This window comes from Anarrhichthys ocellatus, unplaced genomic scaffold, assembly GCF_004355925.1.
Source record: "Anarrhichthys ocellatus isolate YVR2014 unplaced genomic scaffold, GSC_Weel_1.0 scaffold2, whole genome shotgun sequence".
NCBI classification, from domain to species: domain Eukaryota; kingdom Metazoa; phylum Chordata; class Actinopteri; order Perciformes; family Anarhichadidae; genus Anarrhichthys; species Anarrhichthys ocellatus.
In genome coordinates this window covers 13,669,646-13,685,725 of record NW_022280032.1, presented here as the reverse complement: position 1 = coordinate 13,685,725, position 16,080 = coordinate 13,669,646, and the positions used below count along the sequence as shown (strand labels likewise).

The following is a 16,080-nucleotide window of genomic DNA, read 5'->3' as shown; positions in this document are numbered from 1 at the left end:
ACTCGATGGCCTCTTACGTTTGTCTTGACCATGTCATCACATTGGATCCCCTTATTTTCTCTCATGTTTTCTGTTGTGCAGGCTGCAGATGGGTTCCTGTTTGTAGTGGGCTGTGATCGTGGGAAAATAGTTTTTGTCTCAGAGTCCGTCACGAAGATGTTAAATTATAGTCGGGTAATGCTTTTACATTTGTTACTGTATCAGCAACATCTTTGTTTATGTGAAACCCCGGACACACCAGATGGGTTGTGTTGTCGTGGCACCACTGTTAAAGGACTAGAACCCACCAGGGTTATAATCATAAACTAATACCACCTACACGTGCATGGGCCTGTAGCACCTCATTTAGCATTGTGTGAAAGTAACCCTCAGCAGACACACCCGGCTCCTTTGATGATGAAAAACAAAGACGTTGGGCACGAGAGCACAGTGTATACACCATATTTTTGATTACTTAAGGACATTCATATGCCGTCCTTCAGGAAAGCTTTGAGTGAGCTGTTGTATTTTCTCCCTCAATCTTACTAAAATCTAAATCCGCTACACACAGTATCTGGTGTACTCCGGGGTCAACAGTCCTCAATCAAATATTTTGTTAAATTTTTTATTTGTCAGCGGGAAATACCTTATATGCAGACTGGTTTTGACATTTCTTTTCATGAGCATGGGCACAATGTTTATGGCTGTTTGTTCTTCCTACAGGTGGAGCTGATTGGACAGAGCCTGTTTGATTACATACACCCAAAGGACATGGAAAAAGTGAAGGAGCAGCTGTCAGCTTCTGAATTATACCCTCGGGAACGCCTGATCGATGCTAAAAGTAAAGCAATTATTTCTTCTGTGTGAGAGAGAGAGAGAGAGAGAGAGAGAGAGAGAGAGAGAGAGAGAGAATGTAACTCTCCTGTCGTGTCTCCAGCGGGTCTGCAGGTCCAGGCTGACCTCCCAGTCGGTGCAGTGCGGCTGTATTCAGGTGCACGCCGCTCATTCTTCTGCCGCATGAAGTACAACAAGATTTCTGTCAAAGTGGAGGAGAAGGAATTCCAAGCAAGCACCTCCAAAAAGAAAGGTGGGAAAATGATGCAGTGGTCTATTCAGCAGATCACTTTTGTGCAGTCAATGTATTTGGTTTCGTGTGTATCTGCTAATATGATATTTATCAGGTACACTTCTATTCACGAGAAGTATTGGTGTAAAGCAGAGGTCTTCGAACTGTGAGGCAGAGGTTTAGAGGAGGGAGCAGAGGGAGAGATGTGAGGCTAAGATAATTGACTTCACTTTCCAAAGTGAATTGCACAATTTGAGTCAAAAATCTGACAACTCCTCAGTCATTAGTCACTTGGATCGAATCTTCATACACTGTGTGATGTCCATTGTGAATAAACGTCCAGGAAATCCGCATAGAAAACAGAAAAATATGCTCTATGGCTCCTGAACTTACCTGAGAATCATCATGTTTTGAAGTGATCTTCAGTATCAAAGTAGTTCCCTGATTACAAAGATGAGCTGCTAATAGCTCATTCAGGATACTTTTAATGAGGCCAATTTGCCAAAATGTGAACAAATACAGTGTCTTCCTCAATCCAGGGCAACATTATATTTCCTGTTAACGTCTTCCACAGCATTATGGGAACTGTAGTTCCAAAATCTAGAGTATGATTATTCCATTTAATAGAATAAGTCAAAAAAACAACGGCATTGAAAAAAATCTGTAGGAAAAAAACAACTTTTTCTTTTGACATTATTGTTGCTCGAAATGTCCCAGTTATATTTATAACTGGGATATATATATATATATATATATATATATATATATACTGTGTTGTGATTTGTGCTTACAGAGTCGCAGAAGTACTGCACGGTCCACTGCACAGGCTACATGCGCAGCTGGCCTACCAGTCAGGTTGGAGCAGAGGGGGAGGGCGAGGCAGACAAGCAGGATAGCTCCCACTTCAGCTGCCTGGTGGCGATGGGACGCGTGCACTCCCACTCATCTCCCCAGATTAATGGAGAAGTCTGCGTTAAACCCACGGAGTTCTTCACACGCTATGCTATGGATGGCAAATTCACCTTTGTCGATCAAAGGTAGAGTTTCATTTCAATGAGGGGGTTGTAGAGGGTTGTAATGTCTCGGTGCATGGCTTTGACAACATGCACAATCATTGAGGCATTTTAAATATCTTCCATTTACATTTCTAAATTTCTTTGATACTGATGTCAATACGAAAATAATTTGAGTGTATTTGAGTATTTTAGATAATACAGTTTAAAAGCAATTCATACTAGCATGAAACGCTTGTATGCTCTTTTAACACTTACATTTTATTTTTTTTCTTCCGCAGAGCCACAACCATTCTTGGTTATCTTCCCCAAGAATTGCTTGGGACATCATGCTATGAGTACTTCCATCAAGACGACTTACCGCATTTGGCTGACAAGCATCGAAAAGGCAAATAACACTTCATTGACCTCATACCGTTTATCTTCTTTGTAATTGTCTCGGATCCTTTATTATTATTTTTAAATGTCTGCCAAGATGATACCTACACTCTTCAATTATCTAGGTCTATTTAGGTCAAATGTTCATTTACAATTAAGCTGATGTGTTGATGAAGATGCAAATCACCTATTGAATTCTGCATTTACTCCAGTAGGTCAGTATGCTGCTAAATTGTGACGGGTTCCCCATATTTCTGTCCGCTGGTCCTTTTGGTGTTCTCTGCCTTAAACGGATCATACTGATGCTTCACTTTCTGTTTAGTCCTCTAACTCGCCCTCTCATTGTTTTCTTTCACAACAGTGCTGCGGAGTAAAGACAAAATAGAGACAAACTGCTATAAGTTCAAAACAAAAAATGGCTCTTTCGTCACTCTGCAAAGTCAGTGGTTTAGTTTTGTAAATCCCTGGACCAAAGAAGTAGAATACATAGTTTCAACTAACACGGTTAAATCGTGAGTATACGCTTCAGTCCCTTTGTGCATTACCGAGATATCTTTGTTCCCAAGATAGATACATTGTACATTAATCGGCACTTCACTTGTGTTTTCGTCCCACGACAAGGTGCGATCACAGTCGAACTGATCGTTCAGGAAACGAGTCTGAACAGTCGAGCGATTACAAGACTTCTGACGGTCAGTTAAAATTAAGAAAGATCTTATGCCCTGTGATAGTTGAAAATACAGATTGTGAAGCCATTGCACACTGTAAAGCACAAGTCTGCTCACTTTACTCTTAACTGTCTTTTCTGCTAGAAGTAGGCCAGAAGTCCCTTCCAGTTATACCAGGCATCTCCACCACACCTGGAGCTATGATTTATGCTGGGAGCATTGGGACCCAGATTGCCAATGAGCTGCTGGATTACAACAGGTGTGGCCTCGCAAGAGAGCAAGTCCTCTTTACATTTTCTTACAGCGATAGAGATAAGTAAATCTGACAATTGCAAAGAGAGTAGTTCAGTAAGTCTTTTTTTTTTTTTGCCACAATTGCTCTGCTTCTAAGTTGTTGACGATGTTACTACTGCAGTTTTTAAGTGGATTTGTGTCCGTGTTTCTTTAGGATGAACTCGTCACCTTCCAGTGGTAGCGTCAGCCCGTTCAGTCTACCACGCGATAAGTGTCCTCAAACTCACAATCAAATCAGCAACAATGTAATTTCATGTACAAGCATATCTGTATTTGGTGCATCTCTCTTGGTGTTTAAACATCTCACAGTAAGATTTCCTTAGAAAAACCATAAACTAATACAATTACCGCTGCATGTACTGGGGAATTATGGTGAATTTCCTACAAAGGTTGGAAGGCATAATTGGGCCGGCACAGAATTGAGTTTTTCCTCTTTTTTGACATCATGACATCACTTCTGCCATGTTCCTGCTAGGGCTAAAATTTGCTCTTCTTTTGGTCATAAGGTGCCAAGTGGAGAGGCAATAGATATAGAGATTCCAGGAAAGTCCAGCTCAGAGGATGAGCCCCAGGGAGCTGCATTCTCAGGGGCAGAATCACTCATGGGTACTCTCACTGCTCCGGTTCATGACCTTATTTATACATTTTAGTTATCTCCTCTTATAAATCCATTCATTTTCTTCCTTTCTTTCACCCTATCTTACCTCAGAAGAGAACTCCCAGCAGGATTTGGACGGCGTGGTTGGACCAGGGCTTAGTAGCCTGAGCAATGATGACGCAGCCATGGCAGTGTTCATGAGCCTCCTGGAGAAGGACACAAACGTGGGCGAGGCTGTGGACTTCGAAGAGATGCATTGGTCTTTATAGAATCTGCTCTTACAGTGTGATGCTGTAGCACCGCGTAAAACACCCGGACATCATTTTTGTGATGGGAAATGCTTCTATGCTTTTCTGTAACACAGCATTCCTTTTTGTCAATGGGCTTTTTTCATTTATAACCTTTTTCCACCTAAGCTGTGTAGTCTTCGTGTGGCTGCTCTAACAGGGAGCGGGATCGACAACAACAAGGGACACCTTGTTGTCGGAAGGAGGATGTGCCTCTAAAGCCTTACAGCGGTTTGCCTGCCCTGAAAAGCTGTTGTTCACTGCTCTCGTCACATCTACTGGCATCCTCTGTTTAACTGAGGAGGCCTCATAAGGTTGAAGAACCCATGAACACAAATGACAGTGGCATGACGGGACTCTCTCCTCCACCTACAATTGAAGGGGTTAGGAGTGATGATGCAAAAAAAAAAAAAAAAAAAAAAACACCAAACAATTGCACTGAATTGATTTCATGTTTTTTTAAAAGGTTGTATTTTGATTTGACCTGGCCCATCTCTGTTACCCCTCAGGATCCAAGCCGTTGGCAGCCAGTGTGTACCACGGCAGACCACACTTCCATAACCTCTAACTTTGAGTCGCCTAACGGTGTGCCACTCAGAGATTTTCTCTTGTCAGTATCTGAACATTCTCCATGAAAACAATCCAGCAACCTCTTACCTTGTACACTGACTTGAAAAAAAACTATATATGTGTGGATTTGGTTGCAAACACCATGTCTTCAAACTATATCTGTCCTAAAGGGATAGTTTGTGTGAAAATAATATTTTAGTATGTACCCTTGTATAGATATTATAGATATTAATCCCTCAATGTTGGCTGCCCTTGATTGGATTTGTCCTAGCTCTGAACATTAAATATTTATCGGCAGAGATGATCCACCTACATACATTTGTCAGAGAGCAGCCAGTGTTGATGGTTGACCATTCATGAATCAATAGGGCTTTCTGAGCACTACAGTAATACTTCATGTAAAGTGAAACCTTAGAGGTGCTAAAATGGAGGTTTGGCATCAAACCCCCTTTCACATTTTAGACATTTTATCGAAACATGTTTGAGGTTGATCTGAGTCCGATGGTAGAAGTGTTAACTCAGGGAGTGATGGAAACGGAGCCGCCCCGTTTAAACGTACAATGACACAGTTCGGAGTAACTGTAACAGTATGTTGTCCTCCAGTTAAAGTTTTCCATACTTACCTCAAAGTATATATTGTTAAAGAGTCTGTACTTGTTCACCTGTGCATCTGTGTTCTTACACTTATTGTCAGCTTTATAATCTTGCAGGTAAGCCATAACTTTAGCTGTTTATTTTCCTTTATATTATGTACTGACCATTTATAAAAAGACATGGTCCTTTTTAGTTGCTTTCTAACTCCATGCAATTGTCCCTCCCATATCATGCATGACTCTAAAACTCCAGAAGGCAGAAGATTATACTGCTGACTTGAAATATATCAAATTTGGTGATTCACTGAGTTGTGTGGATCCCTTTTGCAATTTACCTCATGCAGAATTCTTTTGTTTGCTCATTTTTACAATTGTACATCCTTTTTTTTTTTTTTTTTTTTTTTTACTAACAAAACATTGACAGTCATGTCATGATTAATGTTAGTGACCCATTGTTGAGAGTCATGTGGTAGCCAGATGGCCTTGTGGGTGAATATAAGGTACAAATGAAGAATTACCCAAGTATGTCAAACTGTCACATCAGCCTTGCAGATGACAAATAATACTAACATTATATACATAATTTCAGTTGAAGAAAATTGTTGTATTGGTTTGTTTAAAACTATTTGATTATGGGCTTATTTGATACCCGTTTGACTGTTTGTTACATTTATCACATTTCTTTTACCTGACTGATTTTGAGTGTTGTAGATTCCTGGAGTCTCAGTGGGAGTGTACTGAAAAAAACATGTAAGCTTCATTTTGAGATTTTGTAAAAAGTGTTTCAACCACATACCTAAACCAGTCAGTCAAAAATATCTGTTGTATTGCTACCCAAATATACAATACATGGAACTGTGTAGCTTTCATGCCATCATTCATATTGGTGTCTCGGGGACACGATTTATAGTCACCTCATGAGGACTCTTTAGACTTTTCCAACAAGAACTCTTGAAGACATTGTTGTGAATTAAAGAAAACTTTTCTTTATCTAATGCTTGAGTAATGAGCCAGTGGATGGACCAGCTGAGCTCACAAGGACCCTCCTGCCTGTGTCTGAAGTGCCTTTGGACATGTCTGCTCGGACACTCGATGAACCTGTGTTGCTTATGGAGACCGCCTCGCACCTGGCAACCTCCGCAGACTGAAAGGAGGGCTAAAATGTATCATTGGATTGACTTGACGCATACTGTGCTCATCGTGAATGAAGCGGAAGCCTGTTGACGGCTAAAACAGGAATTGTATTGTACACGTTGGCGTCAGCACTCTCTCACTACCTAACCAAACAAGCAGAGCTACGGAGTTGTGCCATAGACACAGCCTGGTCTTTTTAAAGGCAACAAGTTCATTTCGTATTGTTATTTTGGTCCCTGTTCCTCTGGTTTAATCATTTTGCTGTATTGGTTGTAATTTCCCCCTGAAATCTAAAACATTGCTTCCACTTCAGCTTAATTGGTGATGACAGAGATAATAAACCTTGCTAAGAGGTCACATATTGTTCCCTTCTCTCTCTGTTTGAAAAAAACAGAGTTTTTAAGAAAGGGAACATTATGTTTTGATTTGATGCCCGGCTTTGTTACTAGTTGCATGACCATTTTTGTACAATTTATTATTTGCATCAATAGAAATGTAAAGTTGAAAGACTGATGACATAGGCAACTATCGCTGCACAGGAGGAAGGGCATTAATCCTATTTTGGGCTGTTGGCAGCTTGTTACTGCCTCCATTGCACCACTTCCTGTCACTCTAAATTTATTCTGGTTTGATTTTTGGGCCCCAGAGGAAGCACTTACTGTATATGTCTATTGCTGCTGTGCTATCAACATGTCTGGACTTTCTTGTCATGTTATTAATAAATATTAGTTTAACAAACCATCAACAGGAACTTGGGGCATATTTTCAGATACATATATTTGAAATTGAACAGAAAGACGGCACACTTTGTGAGCAGCCTCACTGAATCCAAAACATGAGGCCAATTGAGAAGCAGCAGTCTGCTTTAAGAGTAATCACATTTGCCTTATACTGAACCCACTTACAGCCTTGCTTTCTGTTCCCCCCTCTGAGGAGATTAGCTTGGAGTAATTTAGCAAATGTGGTACGGCATTGGTTGGTGCAATTAAGAAAGCATGGCATAAGCTGGGATTTGTTATGTATATAAAGTCAGTGGTGAATACAAAGCTGTTGCTCCTTTACAGAATGGGCCAAGCTGCTACTCGGCCTGGTAGGAGAGGGGGGTCTTATGTCACTGAGCTGTACGAGTGGTCCAGGTAAGATGTTCATTTGGCTTTTAGAATTGCCTCGCTGTTAATGAAGTGTGTATTCAGGTAGAAGATGCCTGTTGAAGTAAATGAAAGTTTGGAGAGAGGGGAGACGTGGCTCCCCTCTGAGCGGTGAAACGTTGTAACATGCGTAGCTACAACTACAGATGCAGCTTTAACTGCAGATTTTTGAAGCAACATTCAATAAGCATACTACTAGGTCTCCTTTTGTTGTGTAGAATACAGTATTTTCCAGACAAATCTACAAAGCACATCCTTTGCCTTTTGTTTCTTTCGTTCTTTCTTTTTTTGTTTCTCTACTCAGTTGAGGAATAGTGTCTCTAGCCCTACTTTATATCCGTGACTACACACTGCTGATTTTCTTCACTTTGCCATGTTGTAGTGAAGTGGTTCAAAATCATTTGGCCAAATTATCTTCGCACTCTAGTCCCAGGGTGTAAGCAAGCTTTCAAAGACGTGTAATCTCCACAGAGGTTGACCTTAATTCTCTCAATATCAAAGGACATGTTTCTACAGATCTGACCTTTTATCCAAACTGCCCCATGCTTTTTTGTGTATTACAGCAACTGACATTGTTCTTCTCTCTTTATGAAACAAATGTGTTGTTTGTCTTTTTGTTTTAGAAAGTTTATTAATGAATGTCCAAGTGGGCTGATCACTCTTCACGAGTTCCAAAGGCATTTCTGCAATGGAACAGTGGGCAGGGAGTCAGCTGAGTATGCAGAACAGATATTCCGCACATTGGACAATAACGGGGTGAGCGAACTACACTGCATGACTTTACACTGTATATCATGTGAGTCTGGAGGGAATACTACAGCTGGAACAGGACAATAATAAATGCTGTATCGTAGTAATGCGACATAACGTGACAACAATCAGGAAGAATGAATAGCAAACAAAGATGTTAATGGGGGCGCTTCTCTGCAGGACGGGGTGGTTGATTTCAGGGAGTATGTCGTGGCCATCAGCATGCTGATCGAGGGCTCGGCTGTAGAGAAGCTGCGGTGGTCATTCAAGCTCTATGACAAAGACAGAGACGGAGCCATTACAAGGGAAGAAATGCTGGACATCATGCAGGTGCATACACTACTACTCTTACTGATCACGAGATGGTACCACAGATGCATCTTTCTGTCCCACTGGTGTGTGTTTCCTTTTGTTCACAGGCTGTGTATAAGATGAGCGTGACAGCTGCTTTAACCAAACCCAACCCTCTTACAGCTGAGGAGTGTACCAACAGGATATTTGTGCGGTTAGATAAAGACAATAATGGTGAAGAAATAATTTTCCCTTTCTGCTTGAAATCATGTGTTATTTTAGCATGGAACCAAATTCAATTTGTATGTTTTTTTCTCGCAATAAGCTAAACTCATAAAGATAATGGCTATGTTAAATATACCTTAAAAATACCCCATCAATAGAAACTCTGAAACTCCAAATTTACTTTATATCAATTCTGTGATGCAAGCCTAAAAATAAACTTTTACTAGTTGGGACTAGTCTAAGACTCCAAGATAGTTATTCAATGACAGAGTTAAAAATATAAAGCAAGCACATACCTAAAGCTGAGATAATGCATCTAATTGAGGATAAAACACATCATGTGTAATGTTAAATAATGCTGAATCTACTGAAGATATATATGAGATGAATCCTGAACCTAAAAGTTATTGAGTTCAAAACATTTAGTATGTATGCTAAAGCGCAGTGAGGGCCTCAGAATGGTGCTTTTTTCTCTCCTGTAGAGGACACAGTTTAGGTTGTAAATGGTGTAAATATGCCTCCATATACTGCTTACATTTAGAAAAATGTTAAAGACAACTAATATTCATCATACACACGTATATAATAATAATTATGTATACTTTGGTAGGCACCAACATTAAAAACATTAAGTTCTTGCTCACTTATATTAATATTAAGTAGGGAAGTGAACCAAATGATACTGATAGTCTGTCCTCTGCTCTTTGTCTGTAATCACTGTCTGTCCTTGTTATGTCTGTAGCCGTCATCAGTCTGGAGGAGTTCATAGAGGGAGCGCTGGATGATGATTGGATCAGGGAGATGCTGGAATGTGACCCCAGCACAGTGAAGGTGGAGAGGCCCCTGAGGAGTGACACCACTTTGGGGGCCCATGAGTGACCCGGAATGGGTTATTCTATTCGCTGGAAGCAGAGGCATTACCCAGTCAATGTTTGGATTTCGAGGAATCGTTACAGCATCACATCTTCTGTTCCCTCTGACAGATTACATCACAATAACTTAGAGATGGAGTTGAGGAGCACTAGACATTTTAGATGTTGTCTTGTTAAGTTATCACAATATAAAAACCATTCATTTCTGCCTTGTTTTATTTTATATTATTTTTTTACTGTAGTTTGGATCAATGTTTTGTTTTGTTATTTTGTTGTTGTTTTATTTGCTGCATTATTTGATCGTAGTTTTCATAATTTCTGTGTCTCACCATAATCTCTTATCGAGTAAGTCATGAACATCACGTGACAATGAAATTGTACTTGTGTTTCTCATTTCATATTATTACATATCCATTCTGCACTTGTGGCCAGATTACTTTCACAAAGACCCTAAAATCAATTCTAAGTAAACATGTAATGTTTACTGCGCCTCTCAGTTTGCCTTGACTGCACTTTAACATCTGCCCTGCATAGACTCAACACACACTCAACGCATGTCTGCAGTAATTATCATTTCAGATGGAAATATTGTGCTTTTTACTCCAACACATTTACCAGATAGCTATAGTTACTAATTACTTTGCAGACTAACAATTTACTAACATACCACCAGATAAAAAGAATATGATACGATGTTCATAAAATGTACGTTCTTAAAACTAGCTCTATCTTGATAAAATTTAGATGAATGCATCAGAAACAATAATCCAGTAATATACTATGTAACATAACATTCTGCATATTAAATACATGTTGCTGTTAATGCTTCTGTACTTTTATTCAAATACAACTTTTAATTGGTAACTTCTACTTGTATTGAACTGTTTTTGCACAGTACAGGATAAAGGATATTATTCCCTCTCTGACACTAAAGACCACTTGATGTCGCCGGTGCTTCTTTTAAAGCGGAGACACAACAGGCTCCTCCCACACTTTGAGGAATATGCCGCTTTCAGGTTTCAGCAAAAACATGGAAAGTTTCCCTAATTATTGAGCTCAACAGGTTTAGAGCCGTTAAGTGACTGTTGATTGTGATTGTTCCTGGTATATATTATAATTGTCTCCCTGTGATAAACGGACAAATAAAGACGAATCGCTTTTTCGATCATCTTCGCGCCCTGTGCATTGCTGATGTCAACAGTGAGCGGTTGTGTACCGCTAGAGTCTCTAATTTCCCATTTTCCCCATGCAACTGAGAAGGCACCATAACTCCCATCATGCGTTACATTCCTGCTCCAGAGCCAATCCACGCTGCAGCGGGGCGGGATGTTCCTGCCACGACGTCCCAAGTTTTCCAACTTCCATCTCCAACAATCCCGTCACCTCGGTACACCATGGCGTAGCAATGTGGACGGACGTGGAAAGTACTGGTCGCCAAGGAGAAGTTCAGAAAACAAGTTACGTTAGCGTGGAAGTACTGTAAACAATCAACAAACTCACGGGAATCTCACATCTCTTCGAGCAGACTTTCGGTGAGTCTTTGGCTGTGATTCATTATTTACATTAACTTCGGTTTAGTGGCTAACGTTTAACTTAGCTAGTCGGAACAAACTCCTGTACTACCAGGGTCCTGGGACAAGTTATCTGGCTCACCGTTAACGCTGGTTAACTGTTGTGTTAATTTTACATTTTAGCATCACTTGTTGCATAAAAACCGTTGGCGCGTAACGCTGAATGTTGTTGTATCTTCACCTAATTTAGCCAACGTGAACCAGGTTTACTGGTGTTCACTGTAACGTCTCAGCCTAACTTTACAGGGATAGTAGTTTCATCTGGAGGTAACGTTTCATTTACACCAAAATATGAACCCATCACAACGTTAAAGGTTTCTGACGTGAGAGAGTCAGTCTATTGGTTTATGAGCATTGCTCATTAGTAACGCTCACAGCCTGAGGCCACCTCTTCACAGACTAATCTGATCTGATTTATTGTGGCCTTGAGGTGGTGCTGACTGAGATAAACCTACTTTGGGACATAAATGATGGAGTTATCCGAGGTGGATTGACTCAGACTGTACATTTGGCGACGTTTACTGTCTGTGTTTCTGATCAGCTGTTGCATTGCCCTCCAGTTGACTTCTTGAAACTGTTTGGCCTCCCTTCTGAAATGCTTTCCAAAACAAATGAATTGTGTGAAAACCAAATACTAGATAATTACTGTGCCGCAGAACTCTCATATACCCACCAGTCTAATACTGTTGATCTAATGTTAGGCCTTAGTTTATGAAGTTGTGTTGTGTCAAACTGTGTAATTTCACTCTGGGGTTTTCCTTCAAAATGTTAATTATTGTTCAGATTGTAGGGAACCCCCTAAGGCTCTTCATTCCACCTGTTTAGCGTGTGTGTGTGTGTGTGTGTGTGTGTGCGCACCTTTTAAATGTTTGTATTTACATAACCTAACCCTCTGTACCACATGTGCACTGTTCAGTGTTGTATTTCTTTTTGGCATAATGTTAAAGACGAATAACTTCTTCGCCAAATGGAGGTAGAAGCAGTGCAGCCATGAGTAATATGAAAATAATGTGTGCTGCTGTCCAGCATACATTAATTGCAGCTTTGCTCTTTTGCATACATACTTGCAGGAAAAAAATCTTGAAGATTTTAATCACATAGTTTATTTAAAAAAAACTGAATTTCCATCTTGTGTTGAGCGTGTAAACCCTGCATCGCTCAGATACCTGGTTGGTTTCTTACTTTTAGTTCCAGCGGGTCTAAAGAGGGAGAAAAGGCTCCTTCAGATTGGCACCCACTCCAGGTTTTCATATAAGCCACGTAGTTTGCTGGTATAAAATTAGTGATGATGTATTCTGCCTGCTCACTCGGGTTGTAAATAGCTGCAGGTTATACGAGAGCAGCGCCCTGCCGGCGGCGGGTGCATCGGTCGGACACGCAGCCTGCTCTACTACCACTCGTGCACCCTTAAACTTGAAGACAATAACGTAAGCTCTGTCACGACAGGAAATCACAGCAGGCAGGTTCGCTCGCACTATAACTATTTTAAGCATGTTTTTTTTAATGGTGTGGCACAACACCCTACATGGTTAGTGCCCAAACACACTTGGATGACGTTTAAAGAAAGGCTGAGTTCCACAGTTCAGAGCTGAATAGAGCATTCATCCAGCTTTTCTCATGGAAACATTGAGGGAAGGTAAAGACTGAGTCAAGGCCTGCATGACTCAAGATGTGGAAAGTGTCCTGATGTGGTGATACTTGGATCCATCCCCTTATGCCCACACCTTTCTTTATGTTACCTGGGTATAAAAAGAACAAGTAAAGCAAACGGCTGTATGATTTATGCCTGGGTTGTAAATTCTTCTTTTTTTACCACCAGTAGTACAATACTAGCTGTGAGAGCCAGTTGCTTGGCTGCTGTAAACACTTTCTCCCGTCAGAGACTAGTGGCCCGGAGGCTTATATTTTGTTTTCTATTTTCTGTGTGCGTGTAAGCGTATAGTTCATGGTCGTTCATGACTGAGGAATTACAAGATCTTCTCTTTCTGTAGTGTTCAGTGAGGATGGGGTATGGTTCTCCCTGCCTGAAGGGACCAGAGCTCAAGGATATGAAAAGCCATTATTGTGGTGGTCCCCCCTCCCTATGTCTCAATGAATTATATGGCTTAAGGGAATTAAGGGCAAGATTGCTTTTTGCGGGGTTTTTTTTTCTTTTTTCTGGTTTTTGTTTTGAGGCGCTAAGGTCTGTCTGAAAGGAGTATGCAGGCAGGTGCTGTTGCAAATGCAGTGTGTACTGTAGCGGAGCATAGCATTCTCCCCCCCCCCCCCCCATGTTTTTGTCCTCTCAGTCAAAGTACCTCGCTACCATGAACAAAAGCCCTCTCTGTGTGTCTTATGGTTGGTGTAAGTGGTGCTCGTAGAGGAGCGGACAGTAACACTTTGTTTTTGAGACTGATGCTTGCTTGTTGGAGATGTCTCCTTGGATAGCAAGCTTGGACTGATGAAACACGGGTGCAGATAGTTCCTCTATAATGCATTCTTAACTAAATGATTAGTGGATTGACAGGAAATGCGTCATCTGCTATAACTGTCTTAGTGATCAATAAATCGCTTTCCAAGCAAAATGCCCAACACTGAGGATTTTAAATGGTTAACTCATTATATATATATATATATATATATATATATATATATATATATATATAGAAATTTATTTATTTATTTATTTTTTTTTTCAGAACAAGCAATGTGAAGATACCCCTTTGTGCTGTCGTAAAACATGATCTGCAATTTTTTCCGCTGTTTTCTGACATTTTATAGACAAACAATTAATGGATTCATTAAGAAAAATAATCATTTGTTTCAGCCTGAAAACACACTCTGATCCACTTCTTTTGTTTAGTGTAGACCAAATAGGCAAAGTCCCCCTGCTGCTTGCTAGACAACCCTCTTTTGTTTTGACTAACATACCATGGAGGCATCCCAGGACCCGAGGACACGGTGCACTTCTGTAATGAGGCATTCTTTTTGCTCAGATCTTATGTCCACTGAATCCAGGAAGTGCTCACAGACGGCCTTTACGCTTGTTTAGCATTGATTGACACACGGATGGCGAGTCTCTGAGCGGCATGTTTGGTCTTGACCTGATGCATTTTAAGTCTTGTCTGCTAAAAGCCACGTGTTAACCGTACCCATATTTGCCTCTCTGCAGTAAGAGAAGAGCTGACTCAGGTTTTTTTTAGATGCCATGCAGGCCTTCATTCCACTTTGAGTCATAGTGATCCAAACTCTGTCTATGGCGCTACAGACTGACTTTCTGCTGTGCATTTGTCGTTGAAGTCGAGTGAGTTTTTAAATCTTCTTCTCATTACCAACGGTGACCGCAACGCTGCAGTTTCAGGCTTAGATGATATGTTAGAGATCCCTAAAAAAAGGCTAAGTGCGAGAACACATGACTGTAAAGCTTCCCTCAAAAACATGAACCTTGCAAAGATTAGGGCTGACCAGGAGGGTGAGCTTGAAAAGGACATGGATGAGGACATCTGGAACCGTGTGAGGGAATGACAATTAAAATACAATTAAAGACCAATATCAAGCTCAAGTGGTCCAAAGCAAGACTAACTCAAATTCACCCTGAAACAGACGCAAGTTGCGACGGATGTCGTAATACCCCCACCAATTTAACCCATATGTTTTGGTCATGCTCTGCTCTTGCAGCTTAATGGTCGGTGATCTTTAAAATGGAGGCACTTAATACTGATTTCCAACCCAATGCAGCAGCAACAGCAGCCATAACTGCTATCACAGATAGAAACAGTTGCATACAATACGAAAAAGCACTTTTTACGACACTGCTTGCGCGTAGAAGAATATTATTACACAGGACATCAACACATCCTGCTAAAGTGTCCATGTGGTTGAGTGACCTGACGCAAAGCGAGCATAAAATAGTCACATAAGGGGTTAAGAGACAAATTCTTCTCTTTATGGGATTCAGCTTTGACTTATTAAGGTAGACTTATGGTGCGCTTATTTTCCTGTTTTCCTTCTTTATTTCTGCATAATGTTGCGTGTATTTCTGGTAAGATACCATGTGGGACTGCTGATGCTATAGGTCTTGCACCATTGCTTGATATTTTTAGATTCCCTCTGAAAACACAGCCATTGAAATGTTATCTTTTGAATTCATCAAGTAATTTGAGTACATCGTTCCCTAACCTAAATAAAACAACAACAAACATTCAAAAATGCTCGCAGAACATTGTAATGGCCTTTTGGAGATAACTGAGATACGGTTTTCTGCTCTGCACTCTGCTTCTCTCATTTGTGTAAGTGACACAAGCAGTCACTGTAGGCAGCCTATAAGAGGAGCATTTTTACCCTCATTCAGGGTTTTACTGTTGGAAACCACTCAGCAGTTTACTGTGGAGCTGACTGGTGGCATGCTGGTTCCTCTCATCTCTTCTCAGCCTGGTGTATGTGTGTGCGCACGGGCGGGGTGATTCTTGTGTTTTAGTGCATGCTTATTTTACACATAATGGAAAATGTGCCCACAGAAATGCTGAAATAACAGTGTTAGGTCTGTGGGTGGTTTCCATAAAGTTTGTAAATGGTGGTATGTCCCAGTGACGGGCACTCCCAGGATATGAGGCAGCTGATTAAAGGTGTGTGTGTGTGTGTGTGTGTGTGTGTGTGTGTGTGTG

The 16,080-nt window shown here is 40.7% G+C and overlaps 3 protein-coding genes across 11 annotated transcripts in view; all 3 read left to right on the top strand.

Annotated features, from left to right (window-relative positions):
* Positions 1-29: 29 nt before the first annotated feature.
* Positions 30-7,321, top strand: bmal2 (basic helix-loop-helix ARNT like 2). Its single transcript, XM_031867769.1, has 11 exons — positions 30-174; positions 703-820; positions 917-1,066; positions 1,839-2,082; positions 2,340-2,446; positions 2,798-2,948; positions 3,058-3,128; positions 3,249-3,363; positions 3,553-3,643; positions 3,905-4,004; positions 4,108-7,321. Exons 1-11 carry the CDS (start codon positions 31-33, stop codon positions 4,263-4,265), a joined length of 1,449 nt encoding a protein of 482 aa, XP_031723629.1. The 5' UTR covers position 30; the 3' UTR covers positions 4,266-7,321.
* Positions 7,322-7,419: 98 nt separating this feature from the next.
* On the top strand, positions 7,420-9,873 carry LOC116389222 (guanylyl cyclase inhibitory protein). Its single transcript, XM_031857742.1, has 5 exons — positions 7,420-7,716; positions 8,352-8,484; positions 8,659-8,808; positions 8,898-9,003; positions 9,737-9,873. The coding sequence occupies exons 1-5, from the start codon at positions 7,598-7,600 to the stop codon at positions 9,871-9,873; spliced, it is 645 nt and encodes a 214-aa protein (XP_031713602.1). The 5' UTR covers positions 7,420-7,597.
* A 1,321-nt stretch (positions 9,874-11,194) lies between these two features.
* Positions 11,195-16,080, top strand: part of ppfibp1b (PPFIA binding protein 1b) — a 19,890-nt gene continuing 15,004 nt past the window's right edge. For 8 of the 9 annotated variants that reach the window (XM_031862965.1, XM_031862955.1, XM_031862950.1 and 5 more), the window contains exon 1: positions 11,195-11,398. The gene's annotated coding sequence lies outside the window, so the exon portion shown is untranslated. The remainder of the gene's footprint in view (positions 11,399-16,080) is intronic. The other variant, XM_031862981.1, reaches the window with a different exon arrangement.